This window comes from Corvus moneduloides, chromosome 8, assembly GCF_009650955.1.
Source record: "Corvus moneduloides isolate bCorMon1 chromosome 8, bCorMon1.pri, whole genome shotgun sequence".
Lineage (NCBI taxonomy): Eukaryota > Metazoa > Chordata > Aves > Passeriformes > Corvidae > Corvus > Corvus moneduloides.
The window spans coordinates 24,788,880-24,812,761 of NC_045483.1; the positions used below are offsets into that span (position 1 = coordinate 24,788,880).

General features: G+C 41.1%; 1 protein-coding gene across 4 annotated transcripts in view; it reads left to right on the forward strand.

Moving 5' to 3' along the window:
• Positions 1-19,668, forward strand: part of LOC116447192 (putative threonine dehydratase) — a 32,211-nt gene extending 12,543 nt beyond the window's left edge. For all 4 annotated transcript variants that reach the window (XM_032116083.1, XM_032116084.1, XM_032116080.1 and 1 more), the window contains 8 exons: positions 374-615; positions 4,785-4,950; positions 5,400-5,496; positions 6,375-6,450; positions 7,144-7,269; positions 8,494-8,661; positions 8,974-9,031; positions 16,746-19,668. In XM_032116083.1, coding sequence (XP_031971974.1) covers positions 374-615; positions 4,785-4,950; positions 5,400-5,496; positions 6,375-6,450; positions 7,144-7,269; positions 8,494-8,661; positions 8,974-9,031; positions 16,746-16,844 — 1,032 coding nt within the window. In that variant the 3' untranslated portion in view covers positions 16,845-19,668. The remainder of the gene's footprint in view (positions 1-373; positions 616-4,784; positions 4,951-5,399; positions 5,497-6,374; positions 6,451-7,143; positions 7,270-8,493; positions 8,662-8,973; positions 9,032-16,745) is intronic.
• Positions 19,669-23,882: the final 4,214 nt, after the last annotated feature.

A 23,882-nucleotide genomic window follows, 5' to 3' on the forward strand; every position in this document is an offset into this window, starting at 1 on the left:
CTTTCGTAACAATATAAATTAAATCTTCTATTAAAAGGAAGCTTGAAATGAAATAATTTCATACAGGCAGAGCAGAGATATTGGCTCTGAGGGACCAGATATCAGCTCTTCTGTGATCAGAGTTTTTCAGCTCTTTCCAATGGAACAAGAATTGAACCCAGAGGAGTGCAGGCACAGGGGTTGATCTTGTGCTGTTTTAGCTTTGTGTGTAAATCCTGAGATCATACCAGACGTGCATACACTGTACCCTAATATCCTGATTCAATCAGCTAGTAAAGGGCAAAAAGGAAAGCAGATCATCAGAATGATCCAGGATCATATGGGACAACTATGTGACACTATATCATGTGCAATAAGCAACCCTGTTTTTTAGGATCAGCAAAGAAAAGGGGTGATCGTGGCTTCGGACAGTAACTTTTCCATGGCTGTCGCTTACCATGCCTCAGAGCTCCGTATTCCCGTGTTTGTCATCGTGTCAACCAGCACAGCTCCGGCCAGGGTGAAAATGTGCCGCGACTACGGTGCCATGGTTATATCCTACGGCACTACAGCTAAGGATTCCCAGGTGCACGCAAGGAGGCTGGCGCAGGAGAATGGTTACCTCTACCTTGAAGAGTAAGTGAAAGCCAGGCTCAGTGGAAAGATCTGATTAGATGCTCGCACAGCTCTGCAAAAACAATTAGTTTCATTAAAATGTTATCACAGCTCATCAAAATGCTCCTCTTAACCTGGAATATGGACACTTACATGCTCCCAGGCACAAATCATGTCTCTTTGTAACAGCTGGGCATGGAGACCAAAATTAAACAGTCTTCTCTTCCCCTAAATTAGGCAAACTTTGTGATTAGCGATCTCTATGGGCTAATATGATAGTGGCTGTAGGTTAATTCTTCAGAACTCTGTCAGAAAGCATTAAGGCTAGTGTTAATTTCTGGTCTCTCTCTTTGAAGTTAGGTGCATAGAAATTAATCTTTAATGCAAAGAATTCAGTGAGAAAATGTGGAGCAAGAAAAGGTTAATGCTCTAAGGTTTGCACATATCTGGTGTGAGGAACAAAACTGATACTGCCTTTAAAAAAAGATTATTAAGAGGCTACTTCACACATATATTTAAAGTAGCTAAGGATGGGCATAAATCTAAATTTGAACTATTTGAGGTCACTGGACAAGGCAGATGTAACGAAAATATGAATGAGATAAGACGGGCAAAAATACTTAGAAGAGATACATTTTCACTTTTCTCTTTAATCTCTGTAGACTCTCATGCATTTCTGCCCTCCCCCGCCCCCCTTTTTTTTTTCCCACCTCTCTTCAAGAAGGATTTCCAAAAGCACAGAGGGGTGAATCATTAACAGTGGTCCATCCCTCTGATGCACTGAGGTGGAATGTTATTTTCACCCTACCATTGCTGCTTCTGTGTGGGCTTCATCCCGCTCTTGGTGTTTGTATGGCATCCCCTGCAGTGAGTGCCCATTCCCCTCCAGCTCCCAGGCACTGCTGCCTTAAATACAGTAATAACGAGTGGTGTTGCTTGGGAAGAAGATCCCAGAATGAGCAGAACAGAGGAGTCCTCACTTCTTTTCCAGCTGGTGTACTGGGAAGGCAATACTGCAAACTGTACTGTTGAACTCCTCTGCCATCTCTGCCAGCAGCCAGTGACACACAGGGCTGGTTCGTGTGCCTGGTCTGTCACCATGGGCACAGTCTTGTCCCAGACTGGGATTTCTGGTGGGGAATGAGGTGCCCTAAATCCCAAAGAATTTTATACGCTTTTAGGCTCCTTTGAAAACCACAGTTTTCCATAATTTTGTGATTTCCAAGTTTCTGTCAGCCATTTTTCTATTGATGTGTTAATTTCCAGCTAGCTTGCATCAGCTATCACATTCGCACACAAGAACTAAATTATTTTATTGTAATTTGATGTTTAATCTTCCCTTCTCCCCAGATAATGATTTAAGATACCTAAGGTAGATATTCTCATGTCTTGAAGCTCCAGGGACAATGCATGTGTAGGACTTCAGCATCCAACACTGAGGAACTCTAAATGTACACATTACCATTAATAATATTAAAGCACTCTGATTTGTTTCAGGTTACAAGAAGCAGAGTTATTCAATCTGTGACTATGTTTAATTAAAACCTCACAGATGCAATTTTTCACTGAAAAAAAAAAAGGAATAAACCCCCACTGCAATTGTGAGCCTTTTCATAGTAGGATATCTGAAAAATATTTTGTTAGGTGTAGACTGGTATTTCCCAGTGTAATATGGGCCTTTATGGATAGCCAGTCTTCTCCAGTGTGGGTCTGACACACATTCTTTGTCACATGCCAAAGCTGCTCGTAAAATACCAGCTGATCTCTCAAGCGTTAGACTGGAACTTCCGAAATGTCGTTTTATTTCAGTTTGATTCTAGCTTCTATAAAATCCCCAGCAATTTGGTCTCTGGGTCTCCTCACCCAGTCATTCATTCTGCCCTTCCTGAAGCAGATGTTACGTGACTGTCTTTGGCTGTCCCTGCATGGGCGATGCCCTGCAGCTGGGTGTGTCATTGTCAGCTCTTCCCATTTCCTCACTACAATTAAAATACTGTGTCATGAAAATGACCGTACAAGAATTCAAGTAGGTGAAGGACACTTTTTACCCAGCTGCAACTTCCTGGGAAATCCCAGGAAGGAAATGTGATTTTTCAAATTGGAAGTCAATCATTTAGTCTGCCTAATTGCTGCCTAGGTGCCATGAAAATTTTACTAACTATAGGGGCTCAGGACCTCATTATAAATGCAATGTGACTATTGCCAATAACTAACTCAGTACTTCTGTGAGGATGTGAGAAAGATTCCTTTGTGAATCAGAGAGGAAAGAGTGCTGCAGGTTGAATTACACACCTTCCTTCCTTGAGAGCCCATTTTTCTCGTGTAACTCCCTATCTAAATGCTGATCAAACCTGGTCGTTTGTGATCTGGTTAGTCTGTTACTCTATCCACAAGACTCTGAGCTGCTTACTTGGGACAGATGGGAACGGGGCCTTCTAGCTGCTACACCAAAACTTCATTGGAAAACTGAAGCCTGACAGCCAATCTTTGATTACTGATGTATCATACATTTCAGAAGACAAATATCCAAGTTTCTAGGTCTGGCTCAGAAATGCTTGTTTCAGTCTAAAGTCTTTAGATTTATCTGCCCTGTTCCCTCATGTTACCTCAAAGGCATATGATAGTCAGAGATGTGTTTGCTTTCATAAAGCAAAAGTTATCAGTCACAATGCAAAGAAAATCACACATTTTATTATAAAAGCTGAAGTCTGTTCAGTGAACTGATGTTTCAACTGGATGTTAGCAAGGAAAAAGTGATGATCTGAATTATTGATTCAAATTGCTAACAGTTCTCCATGCCCAGAGAAGTCTTGTTGGGACAGTTTTCAGTTGTTAGAGAAGCTTTATTCCTACATTGAATATCCCAAGCCTTCATTCATTTTTGCAGCTTCCTGTGTAGCCCATGTAACCACGGCAGGGGTAGCTCCACAAACTTGGATCTGAATCTCCTTTGGAAATAAGGCTCCAGAATTGTTCAGGAGGATAGTGATATATTTTGTCACATATAAGAGGAATGTGAGAGCTCCTTCGGTATCTTGATAAAGACAATAAATACAAGGATTCAGTTACCCATCCCACTATGGTTTCTTGCTTTTGCCTTTGGATGTGCTACAGGAGTTGATGTTCATTAATCCCATCCTTTCTTATGTAGTTATACATAAGTTATAGTAGTATACATATAGTAGTAGTAGCATGCATATAGTTATGTAGTTCCTTGCCCTGAGGAATTTTCTGTGTCTTGATATATATGCGAGGTAACTTCTCAAGGGCCTTGGTCTCCTTCTTGCAGGAATTTTGTGCTCTTATGCTGAGCCTCTCTGTGCATGTCTAACAGTAATAAAAACAGTTTCCTAGTACCCAAACATCCTTGGGTCAAGTAAATTGAGTAAAGTCATTGGATCTATAATTCTGTTTGCCAGAAAAAGCAGAATGTACAGAGAGCTCATATTTCTTTTCTTATATGTAGTTCTACATTTACATCATTGCTAGCTTGTAAATAAAATGCAAACCAGCTTTTAGAAATAGATACAAGTCAGTCATGAGACTGTATAGCAGAGTTATCTTCCATTTTTTTGGTACTGTTTGTCCCTATTCTTTATATTACATTTGCCTGAAAGTATTTTACCAGTGCATATTTTGGCATGACTAAATGCTTCGCTTACCCTTCCAGGGTAAGGCAAAGGTATCAGATATTGGCCCTGGACTATGGAAAGACAGCTCTAGCAATCTCTTTGGTATTTGTGAGGTTGAACACACTGCTTAAATCTCCTGAAAATTTCCATTCATCACAAACACTAAATCCACTGATAAGTAAAGAGGAGATTTCTTTTTGAGGCTTTGCTTGTAGTTTGGACTGCAACATTTAAATTTTAGGGAACTGAAGGAAGTGATGGCAATGGAAATATGACTTCTCTCTGTAAACACCTGATAACAATGGGAATTAAGTGCTCTTCAGTGTGAAGACTCTTTGAGGGGCTTGTCTACAGTGTGAGTTTTCTCCCAGCAGGTAGCAGCATGCGATGGTCCATCTGATGGCACTGTCCTGTTGCATCACCTCCTCCCCTCATATGCTGCAGATTTACCCTCATATTTATCTTTTTCTGCTGAACAATGTCTTGAAAGTAGTAGATTGAATTATTACTGCACTGACATATGTGACCCCTGCTGAACTGTGCCCTTCCTTCCCACAGGGAGGATAGTGCTGTCTACCTGTCAGGCCTGGGAACCGTGGGGCTGGAGATGTACGAGCAGGTGCCAAAGCTGGACGCAGTGATTTTCCCTGCAGGAGGCCACTGTGGCTTGCTGGCAGGGTCAGCTGCTGCACTCAAACACCTCAACCCACATATTTCTATAATTGTAAGTTGCCTTTCACCTGTTAAGTGTTGCATTTGGGCAGCTTTCACCACAGCTGTTTACAAAAGAAACTGGTATCTACTGACACTTCCAGAGACTGCATATGCTGGAGACAGGAGCTATCTGATCCTGTGGACTTTTGCCTGTGAGAGGACCCTGTAAGAACCAGGAAAGCTCCTGTCCCTTGGCTGTTTGGGTGGATTTAAGAGAAAAGTGTGGGAAGACTTTTCCAAAGCAAATAAAATCCAGTTCTGTTTAGAAATAAGTTCTTACTGGAAAAATTTGGTCCTAAGTAAGCCACAGAATAAGTTTAGTGATAGCATGATTGTTTTGCAACTTGAAATTAATTGTTAATTTGAAGAAGAAACTTTCTGTAGGTTTTGCTGTCTGATTTGGTGGTAACTTCTGTTACAACTGGTTCTGTAAAATGTGACAACATCTCTCTTCCTCAGGGAGTTGAATCTGAAAGTTTCCCAGTATTGCAACAGTCCTTAAAAGCTGGCCACCCAACTGAAGATCAGGCCTGCAACAATCATCACTTCTATGGAGGTGAGAAAATGCAGTATTCTTTTGGAGGTAAAATAAAGGTTGTAACAGATTTCTCCAGCTATATTACTTTCTTATTTCAGTTCAAAGATATTTTAAGGGAATTCTCTGAAGACTCAGAATTTAGTTCAAGTTGTAAGAGCAACTTCTGCCACATTTCCCCCCACCACCCTGATGGGGTACAATACTATTTCCAGTGTGCATGGAAATATGAGAGTATTTATCTGAACATTGTGCTCACACGCAGCACCTAAACCTGTGAAGTCAATGGGAAAGCTCTTGTGTAAAAGACTAATTTGTGAAAAGGCAGGAAAATGATGCAGCGCTTGAATATTTAGTCACAAAGCTGTTCTCAGAACAACAGTGTTTATAAATGGTTGTTTCCATATCATTTGCTCAAAAAACCTCAACTGTTAAGCAATTTAAGAACATCCTGTTTGCCTGATGTTCAAATCTCTGGAAGTTTTGGATTAAATTGGAGTTTTGTAAGAAACTTCTAATTTCTCTTGATAAGCTCTGCCTGTGTCTGCACTCTTAGCCAACTGTCCTGCTGGAGCTAACAAGCCCAGTGTCATTCTGGGGTCTCCTCTCCTTCAAGCCTCAGTGAAAAGCACTGGGCTGCAGGGTCATTCTCACACTGCAAGAATGCCAGTGAAGTATCAGAATTTTCTTGAAGGTGTCCAAAATGGCAAAATCTTCTTGTGAGATTTTTTCTTTTATTACCAAACACATTTCTGTTATATGAAAAAAATCAAGCAACTTAAGGTCATGTAACAGCAGTGTGCTGCACTCATTAAGGGTACAGACCAGCCAGGACTCTAAAAAATGTTGAATATGTCTAAAACAGCCGACTTCATATTTTTGTCTTTTGAAATCTGCAGATGTGAGCGGAGTTTGCTTTGGCAGCAATTCTTTGCAGCTGACTGGGAAGCTTGTGGATAAAGTTGTTGCTGTGAGGTAGGTGAAGAAAAACAGTGAAATCAATAATACTGGATGAACATTATTGTATATGAAAAATGTGCTGTACCACCAGGGTATGGTGGTTCTGCGTGTGCAGTGGAGAGCAGGTTGGCAGGAGTTGCCATCATGCAGAGACTGGGAGCATGGCAATGGGGTACCTTTCCTTTCAAGAGGGGCACTGGAGACATTGAACTCAGACCCCCATAGCATAGAATCGCAGCATAGCTCAAATTGGAAGAGACCCATGAAGGATCATCAAGTCTGACTCCCTGCTCCTCACAGGACTACCTAAGACTAAGTGATATGACTAAAAGTGTCATCCAGACTGACCCCTTGGCCAAAACTTCACCTGCCACCACTACCCAGTCATGCTCTGGGTGTAAAACTTGTCCTTGTGTTCTACAACACTTGTCCTTGACAAACCTCTTCTGAATCTTCATAAAAAGACCAAATTTGTGGAATATACTTAGTACTAGGACTTAGGTAATATTTCTAAAAAAAAAAAGCCATCCTGTCTTTGGGTTAATAATGAGTCTGAGGTGTACATTCACCCCCAGTAGCACACTGTTCTGTAACCCTGTGGTCTTATGTGTCTGGGAAGATGGCAAGAACCCAGTTACACATAAATGTATTATCTTCTGCTTTTGGGAGCCCATTTGATTTGTTTTGACCCAAGTCTCTCGCTTTCAGGGAGGAGGACATCCTCATTTCAATGCTGAGACTGCTGGAGTATGAACGAGCCACGGTTGATGCTGAAGGGGCCATAGGACTTGCAGCATTGGTGGCAGGGAAGCTGCCTGAGTTGAAGGGTAAAAGGTACAGCAGCTATTGCAAATAGGGAACTGTGGAAAAGCATGGGATTGAGCACCTTGGTCCCAGGTAAACGGTGAAAAGCTACTTCTTCTATGGGTGACAAAGCAGCTCCTGCCCCTGAACTGGCAAGGGCCTCATTGGTGGCAGAAACTTCAGACTGACTAGACCAGTCACAGGTGGTAAGATTGTGTTGAACCAGACAAATGCCAGCCTGCAGACCTGACAAATTTTGTCCCTTTCCTCGATTCTCAGATGTTTGGGGGAAAGGCAGTTACAACTCCAAGAGGCATTGTCACACCTGCCAGGACAGTATCCTGCTCTTGTCATCCTGTTGTCTCCTCTCATTCCACTTGTGGAATCCAGCCCTGTCTGTGGTGGGACAGGAGCTAGGCTGTCTGCTGCAGTCACCCCGTGGCACCTCCCGGTCCTGAGAAGTGTCCACATAGTCAGAGGGATTATCCTTGTGCTTAGTGTTGAATGTGTGGGTAAGTGCTGCCTTGCCTCTCAGCTTGAGGACTCAGCACTTAAGTGGATTGAGCCTTGGCTCAGATCATAGTCCAGAATGTATTTAAACTTACATGCCCTCAAGACAAAATAAAATTTCCAGTGCATAGCATTGTACACTAAAATACTGCTGAGGCAATTCTTCAGAAGAGGCTGACAGAGTACACACAGAACAGCAGCAATTTTCAGTATAAAATAAAAGGGAAAATGCAAGGGTTTGGTCTCAGGTTAGATTTGGCTCTGCAGAGAGAGATTTTCATAGACTAATCATATGGCTCTTCACTTGCCCTTCAAAAATTTCTGCACTCATTTTTTAGGGCTGTGATGAATTTAATCAATGGTTACAGAAAGCCTTGAACATACATATTGATGTCTGATCAATAAGAGCCTGAAACTTAGAACTTCCAGGGGAGAATTATGTCAAATTTTTAAAACTTGAAACCTAGACCTTCAATTCTCCAGCTAACTATCTCTAACAAAACTCAAATGTCCAGGAAATTCAAAATGAAAACAACACTTCAGGCCAACAAATGCAGCCAGCTTCTAGGCCTTGCCTACCCGCTCAAAATGGCTACTGAGAGCCAGGAGCCCTCTGACATGTAATACTTAGTGAGGGGAGGTTCTAGCAGACCTTAGGCTGATTTGGATGCAGTGTTTATGATTTATGGTCCCTTTACATGGGCAAGTGCAAGTCAAAACTGCTATTTTTCTGTCTGTTTTCAGAGTGGCAGTTGTTATATGCAGTGGAAACCTGGAATTACATTTGCTGCAACAGTGCATAGCTCATGCCCTGACCCTTGATAACAGAGTGTGCAGATTTTCCCTTGTGATTTCCGACTGCCCAGGAGACATGTCAAAGCTACTGGAAATTTTGGCTCGGGAAGAAGCAAGGTAAATCAGATTAATAGTTGGAAAATATAATCACAGAGTAGCAGAAAGATTATTTAAAGATTGGCAAATGTTTCCGAATGTCTCTGAAGCCAAGTCTTTGAGTAGCTAATTAATCAAAAGTTTTTTCTTGTTATATAGCAAAAAAGTTTTTATTTCCTTCATTTTTGTTCTAATCTGAAAACACCTTTGTAGCATAGAATTGTGTGTAATTCAGAAAGAAGGAAAGATATTTACTCTCCAAACACTTGTGGAAACTGTTTTGCAGTGACAGGGGATTGTTCTGATCTCTAATTTGTCCCTTATTTGATCTAGAGTTTTGGATATCAAACAAGAACGCACATTTGTGACATCTGAGCTCTTCACTGTTGAGGTAAGATGAGATGCCGTTTCAATTTCTCTAATAGTACTGGCCTCCCCTGGTTTATTCTGTTTTCCTCTTTATTCCATTGTTGAAGAAGTCCAACAGTGTGCAGTGTCAGAGATTGTTTCCTCTGTGTTGTACAGCTTCTTGCCAAGCACTTAGCAGGCATATAAATAACACAGGACCAGTTTTACCTGCTGTTGCAACATCCTGGTGAAATACTCCAGGTGTTGTATTGCACTATTGCTGTTCTGAACCCTCCTGATATGTGTGGCAGGGTGCTGGAGGAGGTGAGCAAGCTGCAGCATCCGTCCAGAACTTGAAGAGCCAGCTGTGTAGGCTGGCTGTAATTGTCTGACATTTGCCTTAAAGTGATGTAGAGAACACCCTTACTCTCAAGGAATGCTAGCTTTTAACTAGGGCTTCAGGTTTTTTTCTTATCCACCAGAGCACAAAGGCAAATCATTATTGCTTTGTTGAGTACTGGATGCTGTAACAGTGAAGAGGTGTTACCAGCTATTGGTGTCTCTTAAAAGGACCATTTGTCTCATGGCGTATCTCTTATTTCAACTGCTTTGCAAAGGTGTGGTCCTACCGATTTCATGCTATCACTGTCCAGGTCCAACCTGGCTTAGTTTGTGAAACCTCAGGTGCAAGTCAAATTAGAGATCTTTGCTGAACAGGCTTGTAACTGGGGTGCAGAAATGTTACTGGGTAAGCAAATTCTTTGGTTTTGGCCTTTACATTTAATTTCCCACCTGGATGCAAAAGCCCGCTCAATATTTTCACTTGCAGATATAAAGAAGAGGTAAAGATCACTATAGTACATGATATCATCAGTTCTGTCAAGCATCAAGGACTTACCCCACATTGTTCTGCAGTGTGCCATAATGATAGGCCAGCTCACTGTTTTGGGTGACTTGGAGATAGCGTGACACCCGCTGCACGAGGTGGATAAATCCCACTGAGTGACTAACTTAGCTCTGGAAACCCTTTTCACTGAAGGCTAGATTCAACAAACCCTATAACTCGTATAAAGTTTTCAACACTATTTATATGGAGTGAGGCTTGTAGTTTTTATTAATGCTATTAAGCAAATTAAACAAAATCTACAGTCTTAGGTGGTTTTTTGTTTGTTTTGTTTTGGCTTTTTTTTGTTGTTGTTTTTTTGGTTTTTTTTTTTTTTTAGTTTTTAGTAAATACAGGCCCTGAGTGAAAACAGTGCCATGTGCTATTCTCTGCACTTTAAACACAATGTATTTTCACTGACTGTCCACTTGAAGAATCTGACAGTGTTGTACTACAAAAAGGTTGAGGGGAGGAATTTGCATCCCTGAATAATTTAATTGGATATTGGATTTGCATGATGGCTTTTAATCAGTCTGGGAGAGGCTATTGGATAATTAGATGTGAAGTACAAAGTAGTGACCCAGACGTAGAGACATCTGCAGGCAGCTCTGTCTGGTGACACCTAGTGAATTGTGAAGCTTTCTTTGAAAATTAAAACACATGTAATCAAAAAGGGAAAAATATAGAGTTTATATGTAAGCATCAAAATTAATTTGCTCTATCCAGATACAGGAAAAAGTACATATTTTCATAGTAAAGCTAATACATGTGAGGGATGTTTTGTTTTTGTTGTTTCTAAGAGCCAAAGACCTGTGTCATCAAAATACCTTAAGCATTTGCTATGTAAATCACAGCACTTAAAATTAAGCATGAATTTAAACCTGGATCAAGAACCAAAATTACCACCTTGTGTTGTACTGGTGGCAATAACAAGAAAGGTGTTGCAGCTGTACCCATTTCATTCTGACTTTAATGTGTGCTTTTGACTGTGGATATAGACTGGGTGTTTGGCAGAACAGACCAGCGAGCATAGAGGCTTATTTGAAACACTAAATCTGTCCTGTCAAGATTATTGCCTCAGTATTTAATCATCCTTTTAGATTTAGTCTTTTATTTCCAAAGAAGAGAAACTTGGCTTCTAGTCACTTATCAGGATGATAGAGCTGCTTTGGTTGGGTTTTTTTTTCATTCTAGTGAAATACCTTTCTGGGTTAGTGTTTGTTCTTCTAGTTCACATGTGGAATGCCCTGTGGGAAGATCCTTTCTGATAGTCTGATTTTATAAAATAGTAAGGACTTTCTAAAATGAATCTTATGTTCAAATTACGCTTCTGGAAAAAAAAAACTTTTGGGACATTTTAATGACAAAAATAAGAGGGTTTTTTTTACAATAAAAAATAAGGAATGTGTCTATATTAGATGAAGAAGTGCCTTGTGCAGAGGGATCAGCTGCTTGTGTTCCTTGGAGAACAATATGGGAGTTTCTTTAGGATTCTGCCTGCTTATCCCTCCAGTTTAGATTCTCTTCCCTTGTGACTCATTCTGGATTTCTTTCACGCAGAGGACTACACCCTAACTCATTCTTACCTGACTGGTTAGGAAGCTACTTCCAAAGTCCCTATATTGAAATAGATAACTCTTAGCAAATCAGACAAATAACTGGTTTGGTAAGCTTCACATTTTAAAGCTGTTGAAGGAGGTTAGATGGCTGGGAATATCTAGACAGAAAAAAAATATCAAGGCTAATGAAAAAAATCATCTGATATCACAAATTAAATGGATACAGAGATCTAAAGGACAGCCCAGTTCATGGGGGGAAGCTACAACTTGCTTCTGTGAACTTCTCTGTTCTCCATCAGTAATATTCCTGAGATTCAATTGGGACAATTTATCACTTAAATTGCTTCCATCTGTAAACCTCTTTAAAACCTTTTAAGTCCCTTTAATTTCATATTACTATTGACTCAGAAGTCAATGAGCAAAATCAACAACTCAATAAGGTAAGGATGTTCTTTGCTATGAAGTAGATCAGCAGCTTGCCTGCTTAATGAGGTCTAATTTTTGGACTTGTGCAACGTAGTTGAAAAAAAAAATCTTTCAGCTCATGAATTTTCTAGAAAAGTCTTCTCACCACTGAAATTACAGCATAATCAAACTGGCAGGTCCAGGAGGATTCTGCAAGGTCCTGAATTGCCCCAGCAGCTTTTCAGTGGGTGGCTTTTGCACTGCAGTGGTGGCAGTGCTCCCTCTGACCTCACTCCTGTCTGACATTATGGGTTATCTGGTCTGTTCACTTCATACCTCTCAGGACCTTCACTATGCTGTGGTTTTGAAGAACTTGGAAGAGACCAGGTGTAAAAAGAACATCCACCACATTACTTGTCCCTCTTGCCTGTGCAAGAAAATGCTAAGTCATAAATCAAATATTTCCTTTTCCTTTCAGTAACATTACACATTCTCCCAGTGGTGCTGGAATTCCTGGCTTTGTGTGGTGTAATACCTTTTTTCTCATACAGTTCATTCGCCTCAGGCCAGAACTCAATAAATTATTTTAGTCTGCTCTGGTCAATTTAAATAAATTTGTTTGGGCCAACTTGCATTTTGTAAAGGCTGGAAAGGAATCTTTTGGATTGGAGTCCCCAGTTGCCAACATATTCCCTGTTACTGCCCTGTGGAGCAAATACAGAGGAGCAGGCAGTTGTACAGCTACAGTGTGCAGAAGGATGCTATCATTCCTAAAGCATTTCCTGCATGACCCTGGGCAAGGCTCTGCTTCCATGCTCTGTTCCCCAACTACAGAATGGAGACACTGGGAGTGGGAAGTTCAGCACTCCGTTTCTTCTGAGGCCCTCCAGAAGAATTCGGTCATGTTCTCCAATGGCGTTCCACAGCAGACTGTGGTACAGAGCAGGCTGCCCCAGCTGGGGAATTGGAGCCTGGCTCTGGGGAGGGCCCAAGCGTTCCTGGTGGATCGTTCCCTGCCTTACCTAGCATGGCTTGCTCGTGCTCCTGCTCGCCGACCTGAATGCACCAATTGCCAAAAGATAAGGGCTCAGGTTGCACAAGCAGCTGACAGCTGCTGCACTCTTTCTCAAGCATTCCATTGCTCTGACCTTGGGGGTGATCTGACAGCTGATCCCCAAACCATCAACCGAGCTGCTGTTACCAAATAATCTGTAATGTGAAGTAACTTATGCTGGGTGTTTACTGAATAATTCAGAAAATTGCCCAGTTGTTGATTTTTAAAAAAGAAACCCCTTTTTCTAAATATAGAACTGAAACCAGTGTATATATAAATAAAGTTTTCACTCCTAACTCCAGTGGCTTTCATGCAAACAAACCTATAATGTTGCTAAATGTGGTGTATCATGATTACTAAGTTATGCAAATCCTACAACAGCAGCTTAAGAAAATATAATGAATATGATTTCTAGAATTAAAGAAGGAGGATACAAATGTTCAATGGATGATTCCCAGACGTAAAGAACTGCACTAGTTACTTAGTATTAGCTTTACATTGAGCCTGGAAAAGCACAAAAGACTGAACTCTCTTGATTCAGCAGGACTACTCACATTTCCTCTGCTCTCTGACATTGGCTCAGCATGTCCACCCACTGTTTTTATTTGCACACACAACCTACAGATAGTAGGCATCAGGGAGCTGAGAGGCATGCCAAATTCATTTTTAAAATCTAGGAAAATATGATCTAAAAGGCAAAGTGCCTCCATTATGAGAACTTGCATTTAAGAGGGAGTAGAGGTGCCCTCCCTATTCAGCATAGAACTTTGCAAATTTCTTTCTTTTGGGAAGTTAAGAAATTTCCTCTCTTTGAAATCAGTGTAATTTCTATGAGTATTTGAATTTATGCATCTGGATTTTGGTGTTGCACAGTAATAACTTGTAATCAATTTTTTCCTTTATTTTTTTTTTTAGCCTTTGTCCTGCTGCCTCAATTACTTCCAGTCATTAAATAAAACCCACAAGCCATCCATATTCAGTGAAATCTCTTCTGTCTTTAATTACTTGTAGGCCTTCTCTGACAAAAACTTACAGGCTGACTAAACCCTTTGGCTGGAACGTATCTTTAGATTACCTGCCACAGGGAATGGAACTTTAAATGCAGTAAAAGATCCATCTGGCTGGTTATTTTAATGGTCTTACTGGACCAGACATTTATTTATTTATTTATTTAATCCAGCAAAGACGTGCTATGTAGGAGAGAAACTCATAAAATGCACTCTTGTTGTTGGTGGGTTTGTGGGGTTTCTTGATACACAGAAAAGAAAGGTGTGCTGTGCATAGGCGGCCCGGCAGCCAATAAGGGCTCTGCAGGTTCAAAAATCCCATGCATAGTTCTGAGGGCTCATCAGTATGAAATAAATTTAAAGTAAATTTTTCTCTAGTTGTCATAGGTTATCTTGTCTGGTGTACAAGAAAGATCAGGCAATAGGTTCTGCCATTTGTTCTTAAAAAAGACCATTTTGGGCCACTTACTCTTAGGTCATTGATAGCTATGCAGCCTCCTATAGTGAGTAGTACTGGGGTGCTTCTTCATCCCACATAAATATAACCTCATTAACCTCCCCCTGAATGTGAGGGGTGCCTTGTTGGACACTCATGTAAATGATGCTTCCCAGGTGAAGCAAACAAGAGAGTGCAGTTTGTGAAAGTAAAACTGCAGTGTAAATTGTCTTAGTCTAAGCAAGAAAGTAAAATCTTGCCTTCCTTGCTGCTGAGATCTGTAGCTGCCCTGAGGTGTTGTGTGATTCTCTCTTCACTCCTGCTGGGAGCAAAAGTTCTCTATTCCTCTCTTTGACAACTGTGAGAAGTCAGATGAATTTCTGGAGTTGTTACCACTGCTCTTGCTGTTACTACTCTTATGATACACTACAGCATGGTATCTTCCATATCAGCTGCTGGATGTGGTGCATGCTCGGAACAAAAAGACAGTGTTTATCTAACCTGTTCACAAGCTCTCTGGCTCCAGTCTAGTGAGGTCTGCCTGGTTTCCATCATGAGCAGAAAGGAAAGGGCAGAGACGATAATTAACCATAAATCAAAATGCTTCCCCATGCTTGCTCCCAGGGCACAGCAACTGCTTGCTGCCAGACATTCAGGGCTGAATCTGTCAAGTCCAGACTGGTTCCAAGAGCAGTAATTGATCTACTCAGGACAAAACAGGCGTGATTGCTGTGGAAGGGGGAAAATGTTGCTTTTTTAAAATTCCAGACTCTGTGAGAGATGAGTGTGTCCTCTTGAAGATATGATTGCAAAGCTTCAGGGATTTAATATGAACCAGGGAATGGAAAATGGGTGTTTGGTACACTGGTGTTCTCAGATACTTTTCCCAATCATTGTGTTCTCTCCTCTTTCCGCATTATTACTTTTCCTCTATGACTGCCCTTCTCTTGAGACTAAATCCCACTTTTTTGAAGAAGAAAGAAATTAGCATCTAATTTGCATTCCAAAGAACCAATCAAATAGAACTATGTTCAGCACAAGAGGTGAAGAATTACAAGACCAGATCAGAAATGTGGCTTATTTCATGATGGATATTCGAAAAGGTGTAGCCAGTTTCCTAATTAAGTGAGCTATGGCTATTTAGAATAACTTGGGGTGTTTTATATTTTCATCAACAGTTTTGCTAAAGGTTTGTTGTTATTTTTAAGAAGTTCCAGAAAATGTGAATTTGAGGTTCTTATTTAGAATTGTCCTTGTAAACATATTTGAGTATTTTTTGCCTTGTTGCTTTCTAAAAAGGATGCAGCTCTGATAGGAACATTTCAACAGGGCATGTCTGGAGCAGCCCACCATCAGGTTACCATGCTCGTTCTTTCTCTGCTCTCTGGAGATTTGTCTGTTACAATGAATTCTCTGTAGTTGCACCGTGACTTATCTTGGCTCCTTTCCTTGCTAGATTTCCATGTTTCTGTGAGGTCTTTTTTCCATGTGGCACTTTTGACACCCGTGATAATTCCAGCAGGGCCAGCAGTGATAGGAGTCTAAAATTGTGAAGTATAATTTTCCTTCTGCACCTTCACATTGGTGCCTCATCTTTGCTAGTGCCCAGGCTTTCAAGTGATGGGGCAAAGATGTGAGTATGCAAAAAGGAGAGATTATAGAAAAATTGGAAAAATGCCACTGAAGTTATTATCTTCAGTGGCTACATGACAGGATTTCAACAGTACCTGTGGAGGAAAGTGAAGAATTAAAAAAAATGATCAAGATTAGTTTTGCCTGAGTTTAGTTTTATTTAGCAGCAGAACAACCATAAAAGAAAACTAGGAGTGATGCAATAAGCAAACAAAAACCAGAATGAAGCAAGAAGGTGTGTGAGAAGTGAAACCAGCCAGAATATTGCAGAGATGGTAAAGAACTGGGGGATAACTGCATGAGAGAGAAGAGAAGGAGAATATAAAATGCTTGAAGGATGGAGGTATTAGAACAAACACTTGCTAGGAATACAGAAATGTGGTGAGGTAAGAGTCAGAGGTGGGTGAGGTGGCAGCAATGCCACGTACATACCCCAGGGAACGGAAGAGAGAAGCTACCAACAGATGTCTTCAGGGAGGCCAAGAGCAGACAAGTACCTTGCCCAGGAGCCAGCAGAGGATCAGCCTGTCTTATTTAAACTTTGAAGGCAATGAAGTAGGGCTTTTGGAAGGTTTTATGGTCATGCAGACAGGCTGGAAGAGCCCCAGATGTCTCCAGTGTCAGTTTTCTTACCTGCATAGACAGTGAAAGTGAGGTCCAGAGTTTTTATGTTGAACTGATTTTACTGAACTGTTTTTTATGAGTGTGTTTTAGCATTAAGTTGGAAATTTGCCTGAGATTGCTGCCATGCCATCAGGAATGGTCCTAATTCTTTTTCCAGGTCATCTGCACTGTGGAGACCAGAGACAAGATCCACACAGCCCAGCTGAGGAATGTGCTCTTGGAACGCTACCCCAGAACTGTCTGGACTGAGCGGTGACGGGCACAGCGCGGGGGGGGCATGAGGGCCTCTGGCAAGGATTCTACAGAGCCCCAATCTTGAGGCTTTCAGAACAAATATTGTCTTTCAAAGCTGGACAGTTAGCAAATAGTTTCAGGATATTTATTTCCTGCTCAAAATGTAGTAAAGTTAAACTCAAAACTTTAGTTTAGCTAAGGGAAACTCTTAGTCTCTGCTGGTGTTGGAATTCCATGATTCATTATCAGCTGGCTGCCTGGATTTTAGCTAGTTTGTAGAATCCAATGATATTCCATAAACAAGCAAGGAGAAGGCATTTCTTTTTACATCTGAATATGGACCTCCAAAAGGTCTTTTGATTTTAATGCCCCTTGTTAAAGTAATGCAGCTCCTTCTGCTGGACTTAGCCACACTACAAGTACAGAAATTTTCTGTTTCCAAGCCAGAAGCAGTTTTCTGTTTGCTAAATCTGCTTCAGGAATATATATGTATACATGTGTGTAGGGTTGAACACACTTATGTTCTGATCTTTGCTACCATGTGAGGAAAAATTATGCTAAAAGAAGGTGATTTAAACAGACAGAAAAACCCTTGGAAGATAAAAGCCAATATAATATTAACTTTTTTCCCAAGGGAAAATGATCCTATTTGCAAAATAAAATTCTAAAATATTTTGCAGAAATTGAAAAAAAAAGTATTGAGTATGATTATACCTCATGAACAGAACACAAATGTATTTCTTCCCTCTGCTTTTGGAGACTCAGTATAAAAAGTAATGTATAAACTGGCTTGTTTTTCTATATAAAAAGGGTCTCTGTACCCATGTGAATTTTGTAGTTAGCATTCCACTGATCATCTTAGTCTGTCTAAAACAGACTGTATCCCTCTCACCTGACAGATTAAGTACACTGTTAATAGTGACATATATTTAAATGTTAAAAGCCATGTTAATAGCCAAAGGCAGTGCTGGGAGAAGAGGAAGCCTAAGTCTTAGGCACATGGCTAATGCAATTAACAAAGAACACATTGGCCTACATACCATTTTTATCACTACAGGCAGAGACCAACTAAGTGATATAACAGAGTGGGATGGCAAGAAATGTAAGAGCAGTTCAGGCCCTCTTCTGAATGTGCACACAACACAGCTGTGCCTTTGCATTTGGGCAGAATTTAACTTAAGCTGTGGGAAGACCTTATAGCACCTTCCAGTACCTAAAGGGGGCCCACAGGAAAGCTGGATGGGGCATGGGACAAGGGGCAATGACTTTAAAGTGAAAGAGAGCAGATTTAGATTAGATATTAGGAAGAAATGCTTTACTGTGAGGATGGTGAGGCACTGACTCAGGTTGCCCAGAAAAGTTACGGATGGCCCATCCCTGCAAGGATTCAAGGCCATGTTGGTTGGGGCTTTGAGCAACCTGGTCTAGTGAACAGAACTTCATGGCAGGGAGGTTGGAACTAAATGATCTTTGAGGTCCCTCCCAACCCAAAGCATTCTGTGATTCTATGATCCATCTCTCTCTGTAGCTTAACTTACACAGGCAAGATGGGATGAGGGCAGCACTATGGCTGTCTCTGCAGTATTATTTTTCTGGAAATACTCTGTTTGCTCCGTCTTGTTGTGGTTCACAAAGGAGCAGGAGTAGAGAGTCTCACAAATGGTGGACAAAAAGATAGAAGTTTACAGATTTAGTCTGGTTTTGGAAGGACCATATTGGTTTGCACATGGAACTAAAAATTATTGATGCCCCAATGGTTTGTTTTGTTCCCTTCTTGCCATCCAGAATGATGGGTATAGGCCTTGGTCCTGTAAATCACAGCCTGTCAGACACAACTCCTTTCTCCACTGTCAGAAGAGTTTAAGAAATCTGTATAGAAATAGATGACAGACTCTATATTACATACTTGCTATTTCCATTGGAACAAGAAATGAACCACATCATCAAAGAGCAGACTTGGGGATGTAAACCCACTATAGATAAGGGTCTAATTACCCTCTCATGTCTTTTGGCAAAAGTCTCAGGAAATTTTGAGGGTGTCTCAGGTACCTACATGAGAAGAAAACGGAACTTTACAACCAAAGTTCTCAGTAGTGGCCAACAGGTTCTGCTGTCTGGATACTTGGTTTCTAGTTTCGTATTATCCTGGACTTTATTGTTTTAGAAGATCAGAGCATTAACAACTTATTTCCTAAACAATGGGAACTGCATTTAGCAAGTCTTCACAAACCTGGGGTGAAAAGATGTAGCACACAGAGTAACCAAAAATCAATGCACTTGAAATCACTATATGATTTTGGAAATGTGTTTGGGGTGGGGGGAAGGAATGTGATGTCCAGAAGGTACTTAAAATGTCAAACATGATATTTGCAGTTTGGTTTTATTTTTATTGTTTTAAGAATAAACATACTTTAAAGTGTAAATCACTCTTCAGTGATAAACACTGTATGTGAATATAATAATACCAGAGGTTTTTTTCACTCTCTATTGCCTTTATTCAAGTCTCATTGGCTTAAAAGATAAAATGAAGATCTTCCAAGGGAAAAAACCCCTCAAAACGAAACATTTAAATGAAGGTATGCAATTGGAAAGAATAATGAAATACCTGTGCTGCTAACCTTTTCCTTTTTGAATTATGAAACATAATAAGATCTATGGCACTTCAAAGATCTAATAATGTGGTTTTATTTCAAGAAGTATTTTTATATAGAGTGTTCTTATGTACCTTGAAAAATAACTTTAATGATTATGTAAAAATTTCACTAATGGTTAAATCAGCAAAATATAAATCTAAGCATTGTATGTACTTAAAAAATAATTAAAATTATGCTATGCCACCTCAGCAATGAAAGCTTTGTCATTCTCTTGTGTGATACTGATAGCAGCCTCACTTTAAAAAATCAGAGTTAATATTTTTCTTCTATCTGTCACTGATATTGACTCAAAATCCACATCACTCCTGCAAGGGGGGAGCTCTGAGCTGCCAGGGAGGAGAGCCCAGCTGGGCGGGATGGCTGCTCTGGCCCTGTGGAGTGGCAGGGGAGACTCCCGGCCTGCTCCCCAGCAGGGTGGAAGTCCAGCATGGACTCTCCTTACTGGCATAGAACAAGGTGCTGTTTCTTGCGCTGGGCCTTGGCTGTGCCTAGCTGTGTTCCTGGGCAGGGTGCAGGGTGTCCTGGGCTGGGCTCAGGTGGGTGAGGGAAGTCCACGAGATCAGCTCTCAGAGATTCTCATTACAATCATCACGAACTTTGGGGAACCGGTCCTTCAGTTCCAGGGTGCAGCAAAGCACTGGCAAAAGTGCACGGTCTTGTCTGCAGTGGCAGAGGATGCCTTGACCCAGGTAGTTCCACTGGGGCTAAGCCACTTAGCCTTGGGAGCTGTCCTAGGCACACACTGCTTGTCAGGGGCACAGCACAACTTCTTCCCAGGACTGATGCAAACAAGGTATATCTTTAATTGAAACAAAATCTCTTCCCACACTGATTCCTTCATTTCTTCAGCCAGGTCCTGTTAGCTGGGGATTAACATCTAAATCTCTGCCAGTACATGTTTTTGCAGCATCAGGAGCAGTTCATCTCCCCATGCAGGTGGTGTGTCCTCCCAGGCAGCACCTTGCCTTCCAGCCTACTGCTCTTGGGAGATCCACAAACTCCCCATCCCACAATGCAGTAAGTGCATTTGACCTGTTACTGTTAAACTTTTGCTAGACCCAAACACAGGCATGTGGTTTATTGAAGGGAAAAGGAAACTGCAACACTCTGGGGTTGGGCTGTAATTCCTGCCAGTCATTTATTTGATGGCCTTGGTTCTCCTGTCACTTTCTCTGCTGTTTAACTGTAAGCAGTCTGCCATGCATAGGGTATTGGCTTTGTAGAGTTTCCTTCTATCACAAACCTTTGCTTTCACGTGCTCCCAACCTTTTGCTACATCTCAAAGGAGGGGAGGAATCCTTCTGTATGTTGTTCCCTCCTGAGCTGATGAATTTCCCATTGTTCAAAAGCATTTATTTATTTATTCATTTTTTTAAAAACTGCAGCAAAAACTAGTGGCAGTATTCGGAAAATATTCTAATAAAATATGAATGTTTTGAAGTATGTCAATAATGATCAACATCCCATACAGCTGAGCCCATACAGCCTGTCAGTCTGAAGAAAGGAAGAGTCCTTAAGGGGCAGAGCCAGATCAGTCACACCTGAGTGCACCCACACAAAGGATACGAGGGGCTTGTCCTGTGCAGTTGATGTCTGAAAGCTCCTCTAAAGGTACTCTGATTTACTTGCCTGGTGTGGGTGGGTGCAGGGGCAGATTGCAACTATGAAAATACCCTATCCTTCACACTTTTGAAATTTTGGAGAAGGATGTGGTTTTCCTTTTCATAAGAGGTCTAGAGTGTCTTTAGAAGGACACTTTAAATTGTGTGATTTCTGAACTTGGTAAATTGGTCACCCTGTGTATTCCCTCAAGGGGCACCTGTGTGGTTTTCCCTTGTGAAAATGATCTCAAAGAATGCTGATAAGTGATACAATAATGTTCCTTATGCCTCTCTTTCCTCCTCTCCCCTCCTTCTTCCCCTCATGCATGTGCTGTAGGTGTGTTTGGAGTTGCAGGGACCGTGTAAGGTCTAGTACAGTACGTGGATTGTGCCATATTATTACTGCTCTTCTGAGGAGCAGGAGTGAAGGAAATACTGAGGGATTTTGTTTCTTTTGCTTTCCGCAAGCTGGGGTAATTTCTTGAGCTGTTCATGTGACTCTTGCATACAGAGACTGTACCAGAATGCCCACAACCATCACACTGTGGGACCTCAAAGAGCTTGCTTATAGTGGTCAAAGTCACTGCAGACTCCACGGCAGTGACCAAATTTCCCCAGCTTCACCGGGGCCCTATTGCTCTTCAGGGGACCAGCTGCCCAGCCTCAAAGCAAATGAAATGCCCTTAATTAACCAACACTATTTCCAAAGGCTGGCTTAGTTGACTCCTGTTGTGTTTAGAAAAATCTAGGTCAGCATGAAAAAGAGGCAAAACAAGACAACATACTGAGATTCTGGGAGGAGTTTTTCATCGCTCCCTCACAAAAATTGGCTACAGCTCTGAAGGCTCTAGAAGTAGTTCTTGAAAATGGGTGGGAGACCTCTCACTGCCTCTGTTCAGGCTCAGCAGTGTTTCTGAGCTGATGCTGTATATCCTGATCTACATATCCAGATCTCCTTAACAGAGCTTGATTTGAGCAGTGATTTGCCAAACATGCTGATCTGGATTAATTACCTTTAAGGAGTAAATTACACTCATTTCCATGTATCATGATTTAGTGGTGAAAATAGGTTTGGGTAGTTTCTTTGTTTTCTTCTGCAACAAAGCTACCAAGCAATCACAGCATAAAAGTACTGTTTTAAGTGATGGGGTTATTTTGACTTGTATGAAATGATTTTTTTTGATCTCCAGTGCAGGTTAAATAATGAATGGGGATTTTTTTTTAATATGTCTAGAAAAAACAGGCATGGTTGCTTTAAATTTTCTTGGCATCTACTTTACATTGTTAATATAATGCATACCCAGTCTTGCACATAAGCTTTCATAGTAAGGGTTGGTTTTTTTCTTGTTTTCACTTTGAAATGGATGTCTAAACAACATTTATTTTTCAGTGCTTTCACCAGCCTAGTTGGCAGAAAAATCCATCCTGGAAAACCTTTATCAGTATCAGCTTAGCTTTCTTGGTGATTTACCTTCTTATTTAGTGGTGTTTTTCAAAAGTTAAAGCTCTTCTGTGTGTTTCATTGAGGTTTCCTTTCAATGGGAAGCAGTATTTTGAAATATTTTGTTACATTGAATTACTTCAACTTGCAAGTGTTTTCCTTTGGCAGGCAGGGTGGGTTGGGTGTTGATGGGGATGGTTTGACACCTGGCCCAGCCTGTGGGAACACAGGGTACACTTCTGTTGCTCTGCCCTTCTGCTGAGGAAAGGGCATTTTGATTGCATGGGAAGGAGGTGCTCTAAGTGATTAAGAGTAATCCTTTATTGTTGCTATTGGAATAGCCTGAAGAAATTGCTTATGCCTGGGGTAACCAGAAGCGTTTCCAAAGAGCCTGTAGCCGTTAACTTGTGTCTTTGTGAGCTGAGTGGATTCATGCTCCTGCTAGCTTTCCAAAATAATTTTGTAACGTAGTAAGGGTATGTTTCTCTTACGTGATGTTAAGGATGCTATAAACACTGATTCAGAAATGGTATTCAATATTATTTTCAGTCTTGTCATGCTATGGGTTTCTTCCTTTTCCTCAAGGTCAGTCAGCATTGCTTATCCCATGCTGCTCAGGTTTGCAGTTGGGATGGCGTTGTGAAACTTTAGCAAACAGGCATCTGTGCTGGTTACAGCTCTGGGACAGAGCTGACAGCAAACACTGGCTGGTTTTTGTTTGGGTTTTTCTCTTTGGTTTGTTTGGAGTTTTTTTTTTAACAAGTGTTAAAACTGAACTGCTGCTGGGGAGAGAAAGTGTCTGAAGGTAGATGAATACCTGGCAGTTGCATTTCTAAAATCTTTGGTAAGTGATGCCCAACAAAAGCTCTATGCAGAAAGCTACTGAAATCTGTCACGCTAAACAAAAAATGCTTCAAAAAATGCTGCTGATACCAGTGCCTGGCTAGAATTTGTTCTAGCTTGGTCATATTTTTAACTAAGGCAGTACATATTTTTTTCTACTATAGCTTCCTACTGTAGCTTCCTTGGGCTGCACGGAGGAAGCTTTGCCATTGCCTGTCTAAAAGGAAGCCTGCCTAATTAGGTGGAGTCTAACAGGATGTGGGTAACTTCAGAGAGCTGTGATTACCTGTAGCCTCTCCAGAACCCAGGGGAAGGGCTGAGGGTAAGCCTGACAAGTGCTTGGAGTGCAGACTGGCCATGGGAGAGGAAGGCAGAGTAGTATGAGTGATGGGACTTACTCTGGAAAGCTGATCCTGCATGTTCCAAGTGGGAACACTGATACTGATACCAAGAAGGGGTCTATGTACTTTGCATGGGCATTTTATTTCTATGATAAATTAAAAAAAAAAACAAACAACTTC